This window comes from Streptopelia decaocto, assembly GCF_964273445.1.
Source record: "Streptopelia decaocto genome assembly, chromosome: 2".
In the NCBI taxonomy this organism is placed as follows: domain Eukaryota; kingdom Metazoa; phylum Chordata; class Aves; order Columbiformes; family Columbidae; genus Streptopelia; species Streptopelia decaocto.
Window position 1 is genome coordinate 147,338,227 of NC_138655.1, and position 22,094 is coordinate 147,360,320.

The 22,094-nt window shown below is 40.2% G+C and overlaps 1 protein-coding gene across 1 annotated transcript; it reads left to right on the top strand.

The window, feature by feature from the left end:
• Positions 1–59: 59 nt before the first annotated feature.
• Positions 60–14,187, top strand: MTPAP (mitochondrial poly(A) polymerase). Its single transcript, XM_082044401.1, has 9 exons — positions 60–261; positions 2,746–2,918; positions 3,473–3,706; positions 4,026–4,250; positions 7,957–8,168; positions 10,054–10,280; positions 11,488–11,580; positions 11,686–11,759; positions 13,494–14,187. Exons 1-9 carry the CDS (start codon positions 87–89, stop codon positions 13,830–13,832), a joined length of 1,752 nt encoding a protein of 583 aa, XP_081900527.1. The 5' UTR covers positions 60–86; the 3' UTR covers positions 13,833–14,187.
• Positions 14,188–22,094: the final 7,907 nt, after the last annotated feature.

Here is a 22,094-nt window from a genome sequence, read left to right on the forward strand (position 1 = left end):
GAGGAAGCCTGAGCCTCACCGGCTGCCGTCGAACGCGGCGCACGGCGCCTGCGCAGAGGCTGTGGCCGGCGCTGCGCGGCCCGGCAATGGCGCACCGCGCGGGCGGGCGGGCGCTGTCTCTGCTGCGGGGCCGCCTGCCCCTCCCCGGCCCGGCGGCGGCGGGTGGCGGCTGCGCGGCCCGCGGGCAGGCCCAGCTCGGCTTCTCCGGCGCCGCGGTGCAGAGGGCGCCGCAGGCAGCCGGCGCCGAGGAGGCGGGTGAAGGTAGGGGTTCCCCTCATGGCCTGGCTGCCGCGTGGGGCCGGTTCGGCCCGGCTGTGTCTCCCGGGGCGGTGAGGTCAGGCGGGGGCCCGGGGAGCGGAGCGGCCGCCTGTCGCGCTTGCCGCCCGCGGTTCTGCTCCGGGAGAGCCGCCTGGGCGTTACTGGCGTCCCGGGCGTGAGGGTCCCTCAGGGCCCGGGGAGCCCCTGCCGAGGACACCGGCGGGCACAGCGCCCGCGGGCAGCCCCGGGGACCAGTAATGTAGAGATCAGCCAGAAGCAAACGAAGTGACAGTAATTACGTGGAGTGGAGCATCTCCGTTATGAGGAAAGGCTGAGGGAGCTGGGTCTCTTTAGCTTGCAGGAGACTCAGGAGTGACCTCATTAATGTTTATAAATATGTAAAGGGTGAGTGTCAGGAGGATGGAGCCAGGCTCTTCTCAGTGACAACCAACGGTAGGACATGGGGCAATGGATACAAACTGGAATACAGGAGGTTCCACTTAAATATGAGAAGAAACTTCTTCACAGTGAGGGTGATGGAACACTGGACCAGGCTGCCCAGGGAGGTTGTGGAGTCTCCTACTCTGGAGACATTCAAGACCTGCCTGGACACCTTCCTGTGTAACCTCATCTGGGTGTTCCTGCTCTGGCAGGGGGATTGGACTGGATGATCTTTCGAGGCCCCTTCCAATCCCTGACATTCTGTGATTCTGTGGTTATGCTGAGGGATCCCCATAAAAAGCTGTTAGATTGATGCGGTATCTTCAGCAGAAGCTGGGAACTGGTGAGCATGGTCTATCACCCATGTGCTGTGATCTGGGTGTGCTGTGTAACTCACAGCTAACGCATTTGTGAGCCCGAGGCCTCTGCTGCTGCTTATGTTTGTGCTTCAGAGCTTGAAGAACATTAGGTAGCAAGCTTTTCTTGAGGAGAAGATCAGGCTATATTGTCACAGTTTCACAAAACCAACAGTCTTCTGCTGTTCACACTCTTGTACTAATAAATATGCAGCCGTATTAAGGAATTATTCCAGATTTCAGTTAGTCATTCCTGTTTTGCTGTATAAATTGGGTCGTTAGTCTCACCTGGTTTGCTTCATGACAATATAAACATTACCATCAGCATGCAGAGGGCAGCGTTAAGAGTATGTACGAGTACCATGTGGTGGATGGAGCCATTTCTACCAGCAGTAGTGCTGGTGTGTACCTGTGTAAAATCATGGTGAAGCTGTGGCACTAAGATCTGGATTCATTTCCTGATTGTGTCATTGGTCCATGAGGCTTGTCCTTTCTGCATCTCAGTCACTTCACACTTCTCTCACCCCATGGCAATCAGGATGATCATCATCACTGTAAAGTGCTGCTTTGGTCTTTTGATGAAAAATCCTGTATAAAATAAAGCTATTAAAAATATTTAGGGTATTTATTACTTACAAGCCTGTGTGAGAGTACAGTAAATTTGTAAAATGAAAGGTTTTTTGAACATAATAAATGCTAACAAGTGTCTTCAGATAATAGTTAAGTTTTTCTTCAGACCACCGTATGCTTTGGGTTCCTCAAAATCAAAACCATAGAATAAAGAGCTCTATGTTGAATCCTTCTGTAGCAGATAGTAGCTGCAGAGAAATAACTCTTTGTTCTTCAGCTTCGCAGTCTGAATTGAGAATGGCAATATTAACAGGGAGCGGCTTCACAGGCTGTGGTGATACGGTCAGTGGATTAGTTTGAGAGTTGTGCAGGGAGGTGATTATGATTTCAAATTCGGGACATGGTCCCTTTGGCTGTATACAATCAAGAAGAAAGTTTCTGTGTTTCTGCATGTTCCAGCATGTCTCATTTCCATGTCAGTTCTGTGGGTGTCAGCAACAATATAGATTACCAGTAGTGTGATGATATATGACTGATCTGTGGGTTTATTGTAGTAGAGTAGCTGAAAGTATAGTATTAAATGAAAATTTTGAGTAGGCGTTTACTGTAAAAGAAGGTGATGAGTTGTAAAAATAAGCAAGTGTCAAATTGTTCCAAAGGTGAAAGTACTGGTTTTGTGGTAGCCGAGAGCATTTTTTTTTTTTTATCTGCAGCTTGTCACAGGTCTAGCGCTGCCTCATACCATAGCTGGTATTTCCAGACTTGTATGTAGAGTCTGACTCTGTGTGATGTTTTTTGATGGTGAACAGCAAATCAAAGAAAAGCCAAGATTCCTTGTATCAAGCCTCCTGTGGCATCAGGGGAAATCAGTATTGTTTTCTTCCTACATTTCCTATTCCTTGTTCTTACAAATGTATGGATTTGTGAGTGAAATACACTTATGTTTGTGTCTTTCATTCATTCTTGATTGTTTTTTTTTTTTTTTCTGTAACCCTTTTAGAGAGTGAGTGCAAACCTTAGTTCAATTATTTAAACCAGAGGAAGAGACTAAGTGTACTAAAATCAGTTTTAAATCTTTCTGTTAATAAAGAAAAACCTTGAGGTTCATTTCTTCTCACAGATGCTGAAGTCAGTACCAGAAAGAAGACATTCACTGAGGTTCAAACAGAACGATCGGAGCAAGCAGAACGGACCGTTTTAATTAAGTGTCCACAAAAACTCAATGAAAAAAAACTATTGCAGTATTTATCCAGTCATGGAAACATTAAGAGTCATTTCTTTTTTGAAAATCGGGTAAGTAATTAACAAGGTAAACTAAAATCTCGACTTAGACAAAAAGAAGTAGCAGTATTTGGTCAAGGCCTTATACATGCAAGTTTAGCAAATTATATATAATTACTATATTAAATTAGTTTTTATCTTTGTTAATGTTTACAAGCTGCTGAGCAACAGAATTTTATTCATAAGTCAGCTAAAGAACACCTCATCTAAGAGATAGCTGGCAACTAGATTTGCAGTAAATCTTTGAAACTTTTATAGCACTGTTCATTGTTCTAACAATAGAGCTAAATTTTTATGTGTTTCTTGAGCATTGCTGTTATGAAGATAGATTTTACAACTTTTATGCTTAGTGCTTACTGCCAAGAATAGCATATCTTAAATATTTTTGACCTCTTGTGAAAAAGTATCTAAAAAGTGTTGAGGTACAGAAGCTAGCATTCAGTTTCAGGACTGTCATATTAAACTGTCTCAGTATTCCCAAGAACATCTGAATAATATCAGTGCAATCAGTTCAGGGCTCGTATGCATTTATCTAACGCTTTCTATTTCCATTCTTAATGTTTTAGGGTATCCATGCTTTAATAGAATTTTCAGAAAAGAACAGTATAGACTCATTGCAGGATGCTGTTGGAGTCCCAAGTGCTGCAGAGCATCATGTTGTCCCATTTAAATCTAGACTTTTTACTTTCACGCTGAAAAACCCAGTGAGTCAAGCTGCTGGAGGCACACCAGTTCACCTCTCTCCTCAGTTTCACATTCCAGTGAAAGACCTTATTCCAAAGCTTTGTCATGCAGACAGTGTAAGTAGAGGTTTCTAGATCTCTCTCAATTAAGAATGAACCATATCCATTTCAGATTTGCAAGTGGTCATGCACAACTTATAAAGCACTTTATTAAAAAAAAAAAAGTAACTCCTGTTAGAATTTTGTGTGAATGATTCTCCTACATTGAAACAAAAAATTACTGATTTTAATTGTCAAAATATTTTTTCTGTATGAAGTAAACCCACCTGAGATTGAAAAAAAACCTTCTAGTTGCAGTGATGTTAAGTAAATGAAAATATGTTAGTGGATAGAAGATGGATCACTGTATTTTTACAATGTTTATTTTCTTAATTAGATAAGCAGTCAGATGTACATGCTACTGAATGAGTATCAGCTTACAGAAGAAAATATCAAGCTCCGGTATCTGGCTTGTTCTCTGGTTCGGGATTTTGCACGTGCATATTTTCCAGACAGCACGGTTAAGCCATTTGGCTCTTCAGTCAACACCTTTGGCAAACTGGGATGCGATGTGGACATGTTTCTGGACTTCTATGATACACAAAAGCATGCTACAAAAATGGTAAGATTATGCTGTGCATCTTCAGTCTGTTGGATTTCTTCACCAAAGCACCCGTGTGCTGTTTCACATACAGGAATCAGGTTTTTTATATTTAAGCTTGACATGAGTTCATACTATAGATTGTGAACAAGTTTGAGTGTTTGGACTTGAAGACTTTCAAAAGCCTGGATAAAAGAGATCTTTCTTGCAATAGGAAGAAAATTATTTGGGTTTATGTAGACTTTGTACTGTCATGGTGAGTTTCACTGTGAAAAAAACCCTCATCCTCTGCAATTGACGTCAGCAATGTCAGACCTTAAGTTAGGTGATTCTGGAGTTTTGAAAACTTTTTATTTGTGTGACAACAGATAGTGTGGGGAAAACTAGCTTTGTTTTCCATTAAAAAACATAAAATTACAATGGGCTTAAGCTTTTGAAGATTGAAGTTCGCTCAGCTTTTCTTTACAATTTTTATATTTCCATATGCTTTATTTTTAAATAAATATCCCTTCAAACTTACACAGTTTTTAGTATTGCAGTTATCAAACACAATGGAAGCAAATACGTCAGCTGAAGAGTAGGATCATGTAGGAACCCTTTACATTTAAACAGTAAAGTAGTGTCTTAAATTTTGAGGGAAAAATCTTTCAAATATAAAATGTCTATTTTCATAGCATGCCTTGTACTAGCTGTTTTCTCTGGTATTCAGACTGTGTAGAAACAGAAGTTCCATTTTGAACTGAAGAGCTATTTGGTGATGGATGGGGTTATTAGCAGTTGTGATTACTTGTAGATGGTTGACAGACTTATAATTGTGGGGATGCTGCAGCAAAAGCCAGCAGGGATGCTGTCTGATGTGTGTGTCTTTAGCTTACATGATAGGTTAATAGGCAGTGTGGCACACTTATACTCTGTGTGGTGCAATGAGGCTTTTGTCTTGCATGCAAGCACAGTCTTTATGCACTAAAGATGATGATCATCTTGGTTTTGTTGAAATTTTGTAGCATTAAAACATGGGCAAATCAGCATTGATGTGAAGGTATTTACAACAATAAGGTACGTTAGAGCATGGGCCCGTAAAGAGTGTAAAAACCATTAGTGCAACTCTTGTGTCTTTGTTCAGGCATTGTCAAAACGGGAGACTGAGGTGCCAGCACCTAGAAAGCTTTGTGCTTTGTAGGTGTGGTGGATTAACACTGGCTGGCCTCCAGCCGCCCGCTCAGTTGCTCTCTCACTCCCCCCGTCCTCAGTAGGATAAGGGGAGAAAATAAGGTGAAAAAGCTTGTGGATAGAGATGAAGCCAGGGAGATTACTTACCAATTACCATCACAGGCAAAACAGACTCAACCTGGGGAAGATTAAGATAATTTATTGCCAGTGAATAACACAGTAGGATAGTGAGAATTTTTTTTTTTTTTTAATTAAAAAAAAAAAAAGCACCTTCCCAACACTGCCCCGTCTTTCCAAGCTCAGCTCCACTCCCATCGCTTCTGCCTCCTCCCCCGAAGAGGCACAGGGGGTTGAGGAATGGGGGTGTGGTCAGTTCATAACACTTTATCTCTGCTGCTTCTTCCTCCTCATGCTGTTCCCCTGCTCCAGCATGGGGTCCCTGCTATGGGCTGCAGCTCTTCAAGAGCTGCTCTTATGTGGGTGCTTCCCATGGGGTACCAGCTGAAATTGTCCACCGTGAGGACCAGCTTCTGATGTTGTCTTGCAGAGGCTACCTCTGCATCCCCCCCACTACTAAAACCTTGCCACGTAAACCCAATACAGTAGGAAAATAAGATGTTGGGTGTATCTCCTGTGGTAGGCAACAGACAATGCTGCTGAGGAAGGCAAAAGTCTTATATAGTTGGCAGTGTGATTTATAGGGATAATGATATTCTCCCAGGCAAATTGTATTACTAGTGTACATAAGTTAACTACCTTAGAACAAGGGAAGACAAGGGGAGGTAGCTGTAGTTGTAAGGTGATAGATACAGCAGAAGTAGGAAGGCTATCTTCTGATTTCTTCTCTGTTGCAGCTTTTCAGAAGTTACCAGCAATGGAGGAGGACCAGGCATTTCAGCACCTATTTAAATTAAATAACATCTTTTGAGTCTTATGGTAAACTGATTACTAATTGTGAATTTTAAAAGTAGCAAAAGTGGGAGCATTCTTTACCAAGAGTGGAGTTTGATGACAAATGCGGTGTTTTTTGATGTGCGGGCACTTTGGGAGATTAGTAAATGACTTAAAACAGTGTTCTGTGATATTTTTAGAGTAACAGGTTTTGCATTAAACCAGTTTTGCTTCTTGCTTAGGGTACTATGTCAGTTTACCTCAAAGTACTAGTTTATGTACATTTGCTGTTTTCAGTAACATGGCAAGAATAGGGGGAGAACCACAGGGTTGGGTCAAGCGTATCAGTACTTCATCCCGCTCAGCTGGCACCAAAGCTATGTATGAAGATCCTACCAATTATTAAGTGTCTGTTTTATCATTACAAAAAAGTCTTCATTCAGCTTTTGAGAGATATTGAAATGCTGTCTGAGAAGGCATGTTGTGATTTTTGTCACAAAGGTCTGAACACCAGCACGCCTACGTGTTGGCCGAGGCTGCATTTTTTTCCTTTGTGTTACCTGCCTCAATGTTGATAGTTAGAGGCTCCTTCCACTTTGAGCCAGCTCTGCTGTAACATGCAGCTACACAGCCAAATGGCATCAGGGACCTCTGTCCTGGTATGTCCAAACACATGTGCTGGCTGGAAAACTGTTGGCAAGAGGAGAGCAGGAACAGCCACCTCAGGGATTGCCAGAGTTACTCAAATTCAGCACCTAAAGTGAGTTTCTGGGAAAGGTTGCAAGGTCCATAACTTCTGAATTGTTTCACCTGTCTGTGTGTTGTAGAGGACTAGTTAGGTCACTGTGTAATGCTGTGTGTATAGTATGCGTTCACCCATGACATGTTCCAAGGGGGAGGATAAGTTAGTGCCAAGTGTTGGATTAGCAAGTAGAATTAGCTGAGGCTTAAAAACAGAGAAAGACTAAAAAGAGATATCATAGGTATGAAGTTATTTTATTGAGGTATAAACTACAAATACGACAATTCAAAATACAAAGACCTACAGGAAAATTAATTTTTGATGTCAGAATACATCTTCACATTTTTTTTTATTTGTCAGAAAAACTGTATGTGATTTTAAGGATTATTTTAAGTTTACAGAATTTTATCTTCATTTTGAAGGGTTAAGTAATTTGCATGCTATTTTTTTTAAGTGAAAAAGACATTTTCCTTTACATTGATACTTGATTCACTAATAACACATTGTTCTTTGAAGATTCGAAATGGAATTACTGATTTTTTAAATTAATGGTGGTTTGGTTGTGTTTTGCCCCTTCTTTATTTAATTGTACGCTCCTCTTTTCAGTCAGAGCATGTGTGCTCTCTTGGGGATTCCAGAATTACTTGTTTTAGGCAATGGTGAGGTGTAGTATTATACCCTCATCTGAACAAGTAACTTTACAGTAAGTTGATCACTATTAACCTGTAAGAACTGAATCACTGAAAAATAATATAAAAGAGAAAGCAATATGTTTTTACCTCTTTTAGTTCTGCGGGCTGATTTGAATAATTCTTGTCTTTCAGTCTAATTGTACAAACTCCTTCGCAAATTGCTGTAGTCTTTCAGAAGTTACAGTTACAGAAGTTACAGAACTAACAGTTTACTTTTAAAATTCTCTGTTAGAAAAAAGGTCCCTTTGAAATGGAATATCAGATGAAAAGATTACCGTCTGAAAGATTAGCAACTCAGAAAATTCTTTCTGTGATTGGTGATTGCCTTGATAATTTTGGTCCTGGATGTATAGGCATACAGAAGATACTCAATGCTCGCTGCCCGCTGGTGAAATTTTCCCATCAAGCAACAGGATTCCAGTGTGATCTGTCAGTCAGCAACAGGTGAGACCTGGTTTTAAAAACCTTAGGAAGAATACTAATGTACTTATGTTCTGAAAACCTGGAAAACTGTTTAGTCTGCTCCTTTCTATGTTCTTAACAATTGATGGTTTTTACTTCTAGAGCTTAGGCTTTAATGTGCTTAAGATGTCTTTCTCCAGCATAAGAAATACTTGCTAGCTGAAACTGAAGACTTGAAAACCACTCTATACAATAAGTTTGGCTTATAAGGAATTGAAAGAAGGCAGTGTTCGTTAGTCATTACTTCCGTTTCTGTATATGGGCATGCACAGCCTTCTTTTGATTGCTTTTCAGATTAAGCAGCTCCACTGTGTTAATTTTTAGTGACTGAGTTTCTAGGAATTTTGGAGTCCTTTTTTAATTCTTAAGGGCCTATGTACACCTGTTTGCTGGCAAGGTATCTTGAATACTGAATTAACTCACTGCATCAGAAAACAGAATCTGAAGTGTTCTCGTCGCTTAGGACCTTTAGCAGCAGTGCCCAATAGAGGGAGCAGGCTTCTTAGAAATACCTCTCTTTGCAACTGCTTTTCCACTTCCAGCTTGCTGTCATTTAGTTAATAGTAAAGCATATGCTTTGTTTTGTTGTCACTTCATTAAGAAATACCTATGTCAATCCAGTATACATCCATAGCCCTGGCATAAGGATACATAATCGAAAATGAGTTACTAACCCTTTTCATTGCTGTTAGGGAATAGTAAAATATGAATTATTGTTTCAGAATACTTTTGATACGACTTTTAGAGCAGATTTTCTGATTTGTGTACATCAGATAACATCAGATCCTAGACTGAATTTTGTAAATTACCCAAAGTTCTCTTTCAGAATAATCAGCCGTTGTTAAAGCAGTACTGAACATAAAGTTATTTTGTATATGCAGCCACAGTGAAAGTCAGCATGCAGTTCTGTGCAAAATTCCTTGTAATTCTCTGCTGATGGTTTGGCTGTTTGGGACTGTGTGTGTTGTTTTGTTGTCATTTGGCATAATAACATCTGCACACAAGGAAGCACTTCACAGCTGAAATTTTAGAAGTCCAGGTGTTACAAAACTTTGACATGGTAAACTTCCCTGAAATGCCCTGGTGGATTTTTAGAAGAATTCAGTGCAAGACTGAGAGTAAAAACTCCTGCATCTGTAGTTCAACAAACACATTAGACTAAAACTGACACCAAAGTAAGTTTTGCTCTCACACCATGCTTCCATTTTTTTTTCAGCTTTTTTTTTTTGCTCTCTCATTTGTACACGACATGGATGTTTACACAACTATATGATGATGCAGATCAAGAACTGATCCATCTGAAAACCTTTAACCTTCCAGATTGTGTGTTTTTTTCAGCAGGACCAAACATTAGTAATTTGAAAGTTACCAAACTGACTTGTTTTGCGGATTTCATTATGTGTCTGTACTTCTTGTATTTTATTACTTTTTAAAGTTGCAAAAGAAGTTCTAGATTTTGTTGTTGTTGTTGTTATATACTAGGATAGGGATATTATCTAAAGTACCTCAGGAAGTTGTGGCTAAATGATGTTTTTCACTTTGATTCTGCATAGCCTCACACCTGAGTGATGGCGGTGCTTTGGTTGGTTGATTGTTTTTCCTCCCACTGTGAAGTGGAACAAGGAAACAGTGCAAATGCAGTATTATTATTTACCTGTAACTGTATCCTTCTTAGTATGGAAAACCACCAGGGATTTCATCCTGGACAATTTAAGGCATTCTCTTCTACTTTTTAAAATGCACAGAAGTTGTTTGGGTTTTGTTGTTTTGGGGTTTTTTTAATACCATTTTCTCTTAAAACTCATGCTTTAGGGCTGAACAACAAGCACGGCATTTACATGTCTTTTACTTTTCATCTCTTCTTCAGCATTGCTATAAAAAGTTCAGAACTCTTGTATATCTATGGCTGTCTGGATCCCCGTGTAAGGGCACTGGTGTTCAGTGTACGATGTTGGGCCCGTGTTCATGGACTTACAAATAGTGTTCCTGGTACCTGGATTACAAATTTCTCTCTGACCATGATGGTCATGTTCTTTCTGCAAAGGAGATCACCACCCATCATTCCAACACTAGACCAGCTTAAAGAACTGGCAGGTAAGGGCTGCTCTTTATGTGTTTATTGAAGTGACTTTCACATTTGTTTCCTCTAAAATGATGAATAAACCCAAGAAATTTCTTTATGGTCTCCAATACCAATGCATATTATGTGTGCCTTTAGTTTGATGGAATATCCGGGTTTTACTTGTTGGAGTTTTTTTGTGAAAATAATGCATTTTCAATACAATACTAAATTCTATTTAGAGGGGTTAGGCTTGTTCTATGCCTCAGGTAATTAAGTCATTTACTTGCTCGACCGTTTTTTGTTTTTGTTTTTTTGTTTTGTTTTGTTTTTTGTTTTTTTAGAAGACTTGTAGGGTCTTAAATGTCTGCAGTGGTTAAGGATTTCGTGCGGATTGATGTGATGTGTGTATTGTTTTATAGATACCAAATGTTTAAAAGAAAGCCTTTATTTTTTCCTTACGATTTGTAATATCCTTGAGACAGACGGTTCAGGCCATCTGCAAGTAATTCTTTTATCTTTGCAAACAAGCTGTTCTGGCTCTTTCATACATAGCTTTCAGGGTGTTTTATCTTCAGTAAATCTTATGAAAGCATAGAAACTGACACCCCAAGTTCTTGATTTCTCACTCATGCCTTCTACTTATTGATATGCATCCTTGGAAGCTCTGAGTGCTTTGAGTGGAGAAAAAGGTCTGTGCTCGGTTACTTTAATATCATTTTAAACATTTCTATCAGAATTCTACAGAATTTTTATACAGTAAACAAAACATCTGCCCTGAAATTTTACAAGAATATTCTTAATTCTCTTTAAGTTTTTCAGAAAAAGACAGTGGACACTTTGAGTCTAATTTTTTGGAAACCTTCTTATAGGTATTAACCTCAGAGATTTGTGTTGTTTAGCATATAATAAAGCTCTGTATGCAGAGATATCTGGCTTGTTATTGAAAATAAGTAACTTCAGAGATACAAAGATGTCATATACCTTATTCCTGTAGGCTTTTGAAAATACACCATTTACTCATGCTCTTTTGCTTTACCTGTCCATAGACCTTTTTTTTTTTTAAACCTTTAGCCACTTAAGTTGAGTCTTAACCTGAAAGTTCAGTTGTGAACTCCTAATTTGATTTACTTAATATGATAGCATTATTGAATTCAGTCATGTCTGTTATCTGAATTTTATTATATGCGGTGGTGTTTTGTTGTTTTTCACTTCAAAATATGCCTGCGATTTTTATTCCAGATGCAAAGGACAAACATGTAATTGGAGGATATGATTGCTCATTTGTTACTGATTTAAGCAAGATTAAACCTACAAAAAATACAGAAACACTTGGTAGGTAAATCTTAATCAACTTTTTTTCTTTTATATTCTCACGAGCATATTGAATATAAACTTTTCCTTAATGTTACTGATGGCTGTTGTTTTCCTTTCCCTTAGATGTATTGTTGGGTGATTTTTTTGAATTTTTTGGAAACTTTGATTTCAGAAGGAATTCCTTAAATCTTCGAAAGGTAAATGAGTTTTAATCTCTCATCATGATCAAGTGAATTTATGTTTGCTTTTTGACAAACTGCAAATGCTAAGCAACAATTTCTGTCATTTTTAATTGTACATATGATGTACATGTAAATTGGTTGCATCCAGAAACTGACTCATTTCTGTTAAGAGAGTTTTCCTCTCACAGCCTAATCACTTACAGCACTGTTAAGAACATTTACAGTGTCATTACTTGGATATGATGGAAAGCACAAACTCTGATGTTAAGCCTGTATGTTTTTCTTGAAAATCCTGTAAAAAAAAAAAGTGGCAGTTTTTAAAAGTAGAAGCTGTTTTGCTTCTGTGAGAGGAAAACTTAAAATGTCATGATATATGTCATAGCAAAAGTCTGTGACAAACCTTCTATGTGAACAGGCTTTGCATTAAAGTTGGGAGTGCAGACCCAAACAGCGTCTGCATTAAAACTTCCAGCTGAGTTCTGAAACTTGCTTTTGGCACTTGAGTGTCCTACTGCAGTTCGTATCAGCCCACAGCAAGCGTACTTACAACTCAGTAAGCGTGACAGATAATGTGATCGTTCTGTGCTATCACTTTGTTTTACTTTATATGTTTAAGTCATGCTATTTATTGATATGTGTGTCTGTATGCAAGTATAATAGAAATATATATATAAATGTGACTACCTTAACTCACACCTGCTCCTGCTGGACTGTTGACAGGGTGGGGGGTGTCAGTGCTGTGTTGCTGTGCGGGCACTCTCGTTTGTGTTCTGTTTCCTACTTGGCACCATGGATTACTGACATAGGAGCTCTTTTTGCTGCTGTGGGTTCATCCTAGAAACTGATTCATGAAGCTGGAGAACTTTTGTTTGCCATTAAGCCTTACAAAAGACAAGCAAAAATAATACATGTGCTAGACCCTGAGCTAGTCAGGGGAAGTGTCTGTGCTGCTGGTGTTTTCCTGTTTAATCAGTGAGTCCTCTGGCCATGGGGCAAGCGCATGTAGCATGTATGTGGACACTTCCTGGACCAGCAGTAGCTGGTAGGTTCCTGCTAGAGCTTGCGGTGGAAGATGTGAAGAGGTTCTGTGATACAAAGCAGCTCAGCTAAGTATCACTGATAAGGACTGACGTGGAAGTGCATTTAAATAGTAAATACACAGTTGTCAACAGCTTGTGTTATACTGGAGCAAGTGCCTGAAAGTGGACCATGACCTCAATAGCTATGTACTGAAAAGGCAGACTGAACTGGGAGGAATTTCAGCCAAGGCAGTAATCTTGTTTTGTTATGTTACCTCTTAATGAGCACTGTGAGGGGAATGGTTTGAACAGTTTAAGTGCATGTAGTAGTTTCTCAAACTGGGCTTACATGCAGGTTAATATGACATGCTTGTTCTGGCCATACACAAATGGAGATAGGAGTAGGAGGTTGCAATGAGTGAGGTCTGAGGTTTGTGTAAAAGCAAATGGGAAAAGGGCCAAAAAGACAGGCTAAGCTGTAGTTGTGTGTTCTCTGCCTTGAAGAAAATGTAAGCTGAATGTGGTAAGGGAAACCACCGCAGCGAACAGGAGTCATACAGTCAGGTTGACAGGAAAATTAACTTGATTGATAATGACTGTTGTTTTTGCAAAAAGTTCTCTACTAGGTCAAAATACTTTTAATGCTAACGTAATAACTCAAATGATTTGTTATTTGCTCACCCTATAATGCATGTATGCAACTTTGGCTTTTTCTTTGCACTGTCTGCAGGGAAAGGAAGTAAATAAACCTGAGTCGTCTCCTCTTTATATCTGGAATCCCTTTGAACAAGACCTTAATATCAGCAAGAATGTTAATCAGCCACAGCTGGAGAAATTTGTAGCTGTGGCCAGAGAAAGTGCCTGGATTTTACAGAATGAAGATAAAACTCAGCAAACGATCAAAAAAGAGCCTTGGGGACTGGCAGCTCTACTGATACCATTTGGAAAAAGTAATGCCAGCAAGACGAAGAATAGGATGAAAGGAATAGGAAGTGAAACAATCAGAAGCCTCTTGGACTCTTTAAAGTTAAACAGTGCAAACAGTCTACAAAAAGCAGTGGGAAAGTGACTTTTCAGCACAGAAACACAATATTCTGTTTTAGGAATTGAATGTGACACACATTACGAAGAACATTACTTTTAGTATTTCCATTATGGTGAAATGGAGAGATAAATGACCTCTGTTTTCCATCGTGATGCTTTTTGTACAGGTCTGCATTCTTTCTGTACGTTTTTCTCCTTGCTCTTCATTTTTCCATCTGTATTATGAATGAAGAGCATTCAAATGCAAGTTTTACAGGTGTGTTTTGGAAGTAGCCTTCAGTTGGGCATGGGAAGACAGAAGCAGCATGGGAAAAAGCCTTTGTGAATTCTGTTGGCTAAAATACAAATGATATGCTAAATAAAAGCTCAAGAAACAACCAGCTTTCAGTGGAACCACAGTTTGAAATAAGATGAATGTGTTAGAACCATTGCTTCCATTCCAATCATGTTCTGGAAGCCCATAAAACCTAAGTGCATGATCTATTTTTGCAGTTGTTTTCCATTCATGTAGATAGTGCCAAGACAAAATAAAGAGAATGGAAGTAGATAGTAGGGTTTGCAGTTTCATAAAGTATCTCTCTCCAAGGGTAGTGCAACTGTTTTGTGTTGTAAAAGTGGTTTTGCTCTTTTGTTTGCCACCTGATCTCAAGTTTCTTCAGTCAACTCTCCTTTGTTTTCTGTACCCATAGGACTGGTTCCCACCCACGCTTGCCTGTGCACTCGTGTTCTTCATTTAGCCTTCAACTTCACTTTAGACCTGTATTTCAGGTTCAGGCAGGGCTTTTTGCGTGCTCTTCTTGCGTCATCACTTTCCTCAAAGTTGCTGCATACTAGCTGACACCAAAGCCCTCCTCATGCTATCCCTTGCAGAGAGATCTTTCGTCTGCAGAGATCCTTAAGAAATCATATCGTACTGGAGTCCTGTTCCCATTCTTGCCGTGTTCTTCAGTTATTCAGCAGAATGATGACTGTTCCCCTTCAAGATCAGTTGGACCAGTGAGAGTCAATGCTTCTTGTTGACTTAAAGCGTTGAGTTCCCTATCCATCTGCACAAAAGAGTGTTTTGAGAGGAAGGGGGTGAGGGGAGGGCAGGAAGGAAGTCAGAAGGGAAATGGAGAGCATGCAAATGTCAGATAGATTTTCCGGGTAAAATTGTGAGTATTCTACCCGAAAGCCGCTCATGCATTAAAATTAAATGGCAACAGTGATAACCACTCTACATGCTGTAGTCTTTATTATTACAGTAATTTCTTGTACAGAATTTCCCTTAACTCAGATTATCATACAGATGCAGCATTGATGTTTATGATTACTGTTTCATTTTCAGGATTTTTAGATTCTTTAATGTTGCAGGGGTCTATGATTATGTGTAGACTTTCTAATGGTTTAGTCCAAACAGTTTAAAAGTGTGTTTTTTCTTTTCCTTGAGGTATTATTTGTTGGAGATGCTGTGGGCTTTAATGCATGCTTCCAAAGTACTTGTAAAAACTGGGCAAGGAAAAGCACTTTCTAACTAAAGGGTGAGACCTTGAGTGGCAGAAAGACCTTACAGATCGATTCCGTATTAGTTTATTTGGAGTTTAAAATAATACGTGTCCATTTCTGATTCATAAATGTTTTCTCAAATAATGATTAACATAGTCATTATCTGGGTCACAGGAATTAATTCTTGTATTAACTGCTTCGAGATTGAGCCTTGAATTTCAAACTTTATTTTCTACCTAAATCCTGGTGCTAGTGTGTGAGCTTTTTGGAGGCTGGTATGAAGTTTATTGTAACTTGGTTTTGGTGCTGACCCAAAGCCTTTGATAGCAAGCTTGGCACTGATGCTATAAGGAGCATATTTTTACCTTAATCTTGGCAGAATTTGCTTTCTGTTTTCCCCAGCAATATACTTTGAAGCTTTTTGAAGATTAGGGCAGTACTCGAGTATTTCTCAGTTTTCTTCTTTTCCAGCTAAACAAAATGGGCAATACTGCAGTGCAATAATAAGGAAATGGCTTATTGGAGCCAGAAGCACACAGCAAAACTGTGGCAGTGTATTCCTACTTGCATTATATTCACAGTGGTTCACTCCGTCACAGGTAGGAAAGATTTTGTAAGAATTTCAGCACGTATACACAGGATGCTTTTAGTCAAATAGCAATAAACTTTGCATTTTGCTTATACAGTTGAGCTGTGCTGAAGCACATGCTTCATTTGTAAATGCGTGCAGGCGTTCAAGCTGCCTAGTCCTTCAAAGGCTGAGCAGAACATGGGTCCTGTCCGTGCAGCACCTTTCAGCATCACTTCTCTGTTTAGACTGCCAGTCCCTTTTGGGAATAATTCTGAACTCTTGCCATGGCTGCAGGCCCGTTTCTGAAAAGAACAGAAAGAAGCCAAAAGCAGCATTGCAGCAATGGAAATAGACAGGTGATCGTTTCAGATGTCTGCAAGTCCAGGGAGCTGGAGGCCAGCTGTGGGGTGAAGCCTGGAGACTTGGAGGAGCAGCTACTCTAGTGATCTAAATAAGCCTGACCGGCAGCTTTTGTAGGGAAGGCTGGTAGCTGGGACGGAGAGCGGACCGCAGGCTTCCCTAGAGTGTGAGCTATGACTGCGAGAAGAGCTGTGTGACACTGGTGGAATTGGAGCCACCTGTGGGAAGAGAACCAGACAGCGGAGGACCAAGATTTGAAGGAGTGTACTTAGCAAATCAAGAGAGATGGCGTGATTATAATTTCCTGAGGGCAGCAGTCTTATTGCATGGAAGATGGCTAGAAGCAATCAATATGGTTCTGTCAGTAAAAACAAGGGTTGGCTATTTGTCAAGAAAGGACTATGGTGATGGTCTGGATTTGAGAACTTGTCCATATGGTCTGAAGATATGTAAACAATGTCTTGGCGAGAGGGAGGCAGTAAGTTTTAGTTCTCAAAACTTGGCGCTGATATGCTATATTGTAGGGTAGGACTGTTGGGGAGGCCACATATAAGGAACGTAAGTGAATTAAACACATTTTTGCCCCTCTGCCCCTTCCCCTTGCTGGGAATACTTTTTAGTGCAGTCTCACATTCCCTGGCTCTTACTGATTAGGGAAGCTGAAAATATCTAACAGTTCCTTTGCCCTGAGAAAATGTTCTCTGGGACATTAACTTCAAGTTAACATTTGTTGACAGGGTTGGTTTTTTTTCCTAGATGTTTGGTGCTCACAGGAGTTGCAGGAATGGGTTCTGCTGCAACTGCCCCTGCTCCATCTTTCCTCTGCAGATTCCTGGGCATCTGCAGCCTTGGTCTACAGTCAACTGCTGGGTGAGCATCTGTTTGTGACGCTCGCGGCTAAAACACAGTCACAAAACTGAGACTTCTTGGCTGGTAGCAGATGCTCTATTCCTCTGGCTCAATTTCAAAATTACAGTTCCTGCCTGGGCTTCTGTCCTTTAGGTTTTGGATCATGGTATAATTCAGGTTGGGAGAGACCTCTAAACCTAGTCCAGCCTCCTCTGCAAGCAGGGTCAGGTCTGAGATTAGGCCAGGTTCCTCAGGGCTTTATCTAGTCAGGCCTTGAAAATCTCCAGGAATGGAGACTGCACAACCTCTCTGCACAACCTGTTCAAGTGCTTAACTGTCCTCATCACCCTGGTGGGCCGGTCTGCAATACACTGCCACATCCTTGCCACTCTTAGTGGCTTCTTTTCTGATCCTGACTCACACTCCCAATCAGATGACCATCACAAATATACAAGCTGCTCCTTCATGTAAAGAGCCCCTCCAGTCTTCCTTCCTTCCTTGTCTGTCCTGAGGAGGTTGTATCCATCCATCACAGTGCTCCCACCATGTCTGCTATTCCAACAGTGCTGTAAGAACAGCACAAGAAGCTCTGGTTGTTCCTCAGGCTGCACACATTTGTATCTGTACCCTTGAGGTGGGTATCTGTTCATCCTTTCTCATTGTTCTGGAGGTCCCCCTTGTTCCCATCACCCTGTATCCTCTGCTCTCAATCCATGTCCACCGCTGCCTCACTTAACTGTTGGTTATAATTGTTCTCCCTTACTGTTCCTAGCTGAAAGCCTTGATATGGCCCCTGCTCTTCTCCGGCTTACAAAGTCCCTTTGATGTTCAAATCCTGCCTAAAAATTAATTTCTAAAAGGATTTGCAGGAAAATAAGAGGTGGTGAGTTACCAGATTGGCATGAGAGAAGAGCAGCAAGAAATATATCTGTACCTCCGTGGGGGAGCGTGGTGGAAACATCTGAGCTAACCTCAGCTGTGCTGGTGCATCTGCAAAGAACATAACAATGCATAGAGACCTTTGTGCAGGTGTGGAAGTGACAAAGTCCCGGAGACGCAGCAATGCTGCGTCTCCGGGACTTTGTCACTTCCACACCTGCATGATTGTGGAAGAGAACTTTGCTGCCCAGCAGAACTTCATGCCGATGCTCTGTTACTTCTGGGTCCAGAGCAGTTGGGGTCTCAGCTGCAATGCAGCTGCACTGTGTGCTCCTGCTGGCTTTGTGGTCATCAAGGAAACACGTTCTTACAACAGCACATCTTCATTCTTGCAAATTTATTTCTAAGTTCGGTTTCATTTATACTCTGGGGGGTATGGGCTATGGTTTTACTTGACATGATTTTGTACCTTTGGAAGAAGGAAAGAGAGATGTAAAAATATCTTTTAAAAATAATTTTGCCAACAAATTAGTTAAAGGTCCATGCCAAGTTCAGCTGAAGCAAGTTTATGATTTCCAGCCTGGGCTGCTTTGGAGATCTGATGAATCAACAATTAGGAAGTTTTTCAAAGTGAAATCATCATGTTCACTGGAAAGCTCTTGCTTCCAAATGCTTTGTCTCTCTTATGGCAAAATTACCACCAAGGTTCTCTTCTAGTACAAATTACTTCTAAATGTAATGGGTAATTTGGGGTCAGTTTGTTTAAAACAAGGGTTAGGATTTATATAAGGATAACCTGTGCCTGAAGATAGAATCTCTTCCTCCATAAATCCTCATAGTTGAAAGTCTTGATCCACTGCTTTTGCAAACCTGTTTCTCATACTTTCTTTACTAAGCAGAGGGTTGTTTTGCTTTATTTTGCAGGACCTTCCTGCTTTTTTTCTCCCCATTGTATTTTCATCATATCTGAGCTGTAAAAAATAGTATTTTATTTGGCCTGTAACATTTTGTGGAGCAATAGTGAATATCGCTACATTCAAGAAAAGGGTAGTTTTTAAAACGTAGCCCTCACATTGCAATATAACTTTTTCCAACTGCTTAATTTCTTGGGTATGTTGAGTCTCCACTCTGCCTTTTCCATGGCTCGTAGAGGGATCAGTTAACTGGACTTGATGGCCTCACCTATACAGAGCATGTATGTTTAGGAAGTCTGCTCATTTATGGGACTTGTTTAACACAGTAGTGTTAGAAGGCAGGAGTTCCCTGCGAATGTTTTGAGAAAAGATTTACCCTTCAAAATGATTTCTGTTTTCCCCTGTTGTTATGGGGAAAACTGTGTTCAATTTGTTTCACAAAAAGACTTCAGAAATAGGTTTTTGTTCCCATGCTGAGCTCTCTTGTGCGCACAGATTTGTGGTCAATGTAAACAGTGCAGGAATCTTGCATGGAACAACTCCCAGAATATGTCTTCTCGGTATTATCCTCGCAGCCCGACAGGGGAGGTAAAAGCCCCATGAATTACCAAGGCATAGCCTCCCTTTTGTCTTACTGACTCCACGGGATGGAACAATTCCCATAATTCTTGATTGCTTTTTCTCATGTTGGGCATAGGCAAAACTCTGGTTTCCTGTGGAGAAAAGGTATATATGTTAGCAGCTGGGGTCTTAGGTTGAAAAACAGTATCATTTAAATTATTTCTGAAAATTTACATGTTCAGTTTGGTTTTCTAAAGTCATTCTGTAGAAGCTATTGCTAGAGATTTTTAGGATGAGAGAAAGAACTGGGCAAATACATGAAGGCTTCATATTTCAAGTAGTTAGGTAAATGGTAATTAATAATAGATTAATTAAAAAAAAAGAATTATGTAGTGTAAAGTAATACATGTAACAATGCAGCAATAACAAGGAACATTACTTTGCCTCTTTGAACCAATTTTCCTCCCTTAATTTTCTGTAATCCTCCAGTGGTGCACTACATTTATGAAAGGATGAGATTTGGGAGAGCATACTGAATGGAAATTACAATATCCAAGACATGGGAGGGTGAATATTTAGCCACTGGAGTAAATAAAAAGAGAAGCATTACTAACTCCATCGTGATTGGAGATTCAGAGATTTTTGTGTCTCTAAAAACACAATACAGAGAACTGTTCTGTGGCTCGTTAGGTGATTCATACTTCTACCTTTTGCAGGTTCTCTTTGGACACCTGTCAAAAGAGGGTTTGCTGTAGTTGCTGGGTATCTGAGCTTGCCCAGTAAGGGCTCATCTGAAATGACCATGATCTGTTTTGTTGAGACACTAAAGACTTCAGCTATTACAGTTCTGTGCTAAAATCCGTGTTTAAGAGGATTTGCATTGCAGTTGGCTTAGGAATGTGGAATATTATCATTTTCATTTATCCCAAAATTGCAAATACTTACAAATAGCAACAGACTTTCACACTTTTCCCACTTCAGTTGTATGACTTCAGTTCCCTTTTTTACTGTAGGCAATATTTTCAGTCTTTGAAATGTTTTGCAGCAGTTAATTTTATATTTATTCTAGAAGATAAATAATAAAGTAAAAGATCCCCTCTGTATTTATTCAGTACATTGCTGTTCCATCATGCTGTCGAAGTCTTTGATGAGATAAAGAGTAAAATATGTGGCGCTTTCCTTCCTCAGATGTGGGCAGAGGTTTGTTGCATAATGAAACAAGGATGGATTTTGCAGAGCAGTGTTTTTGAACTGTTGATTTCGGAACCTCTCAGTGTCTATTGTGTCTGAAGAGCCCACCAAAAAAACAAGAAAACAAAACCCTGAGAAAGCCAAGCTGTCAGCCAGCTTCAGTTCACCCAACAGAGGTTTGTAACCTTGGGGATTCTCCAAACAAAACAAAGGTCAAACCAACTGCTGTTGAGTCGTGCTTGGAGATGTAGCATTTCTTGCATTCCAGCATCACTTTATGATTAATAATTTGTTTAAGTAAATGGTGGTCTGTGAAGGGTATGTCTCTGTTGCTTACAAAACATAGTTTCTAATGAAGAGAGTAGAAATAATATTTTGGATGTCTGACAAGCTCTGAAAGATATCTCTTAATGGGGAGAGAATAATTTTCTTTCTAGCAGGATATCTAAAGTTCCTAAACCCTGCCCTGGCAAAAAATCTGCATTTTATCTTTATAAATTATAAAGGCAGAATATGAGTGTCTCAGTTTGTCTTGATTTAATTTTATCCCACATGTATAGGGTTACAAGTATGTGGCAGTTAGGCATAAGTGATAGGATTTTATGCTCCAAATGCTGGTAAGAGAGAAGCTTCAGATCACATAGGTTAATGTAGACTTGATTCAAAGACACCTAGTCCAAATCTCCTACATTTTTTTTTTACCTCACCCACCATTGCAGCCCAAGACTATAAATATTAACTGCTGCCAGCTGCTCACTCCCAGCAGGGACACCTTCCCTTGGAGTTAATCTTTCTGAGTCAGTGGGGACCTTTCATTGCCAAGCCGACCCAGGGACTTGAGAAGCCTGAGAAGGCAAAGAATGGTTGGTCATCCCCGTGCCCCCTTCCCAGCAAGTTTTTTCCCTCCTGACTCCAGTAACAGCAAGACACAACACTAAAGTTCCTCTCATGTGCAGAAAGAGTCAATAATGATGTTATAGCACAGCTATTTCTGTTCCTCAGATTTATGTAGTTTATGTTGTTGGGGGGTGCACAGTTTTATCTAGCATCTTCATTCTATTTTTTAAAAAAGATTGATGGACCCATTTTTATTCTTCCCTGGAGTTTAATAAGCTAGAGCTTTCCGAGTTGTGCTTCACTTGCTCCCATGTTTGTCCTGGCAAAGAGCAAAATTTAAAGCTGAGCCTTTTTCTGCTGGGTGTTTTTCTTTTCTGCGATAAGCACAAAATATGCAGTTGGTGTCATGAGAGCAGTAGGTGCGGGATTCAACTGACAATTCCCAGCAGAAAACTCCTCATCTTGCCAGGTCGTAGAGGAGACACGACAATGATTCATTTCGGTGATAACGCAGCAGGAACACAAGTCCAATTGTTTGCTATGTAGGTCAGAATGGGGTATGTTGGCATCTCTGTTTGCAGACTTCACAAAGAAGTCTGGGAATGGGAAGCATGACAGGAAAAACCCTATTCTGATACTA

What these genes read in the sequence shown, in the direction of transcription:
- MTPAP (XM_082044401.1), top strand. Translation starts at nt 87, where the DNA reads ATGGCGCACCGCGCGGGCGGGCGGGCGCTGTCTCTGCTGCGGGGCCGC. An exon ending in AGCTTTGTCATGCAGACAGT is followed by an intron (nt 3,707 to 4,025) that starts GTAAGTAGAGGT and finishes TTTCTTAATTAG; the next exon opens with ATAAGCAGTCAGATGTACAT. An exon ending in CCAGCTTAAAGAACTGGCAG is followed by an intron (nt 10,281 to 11,487) that starts GTAAGGGCTGCT and finishes TTTTTATTCCAG; the next exon opens with ATGCAAAGGACAAACATGTA.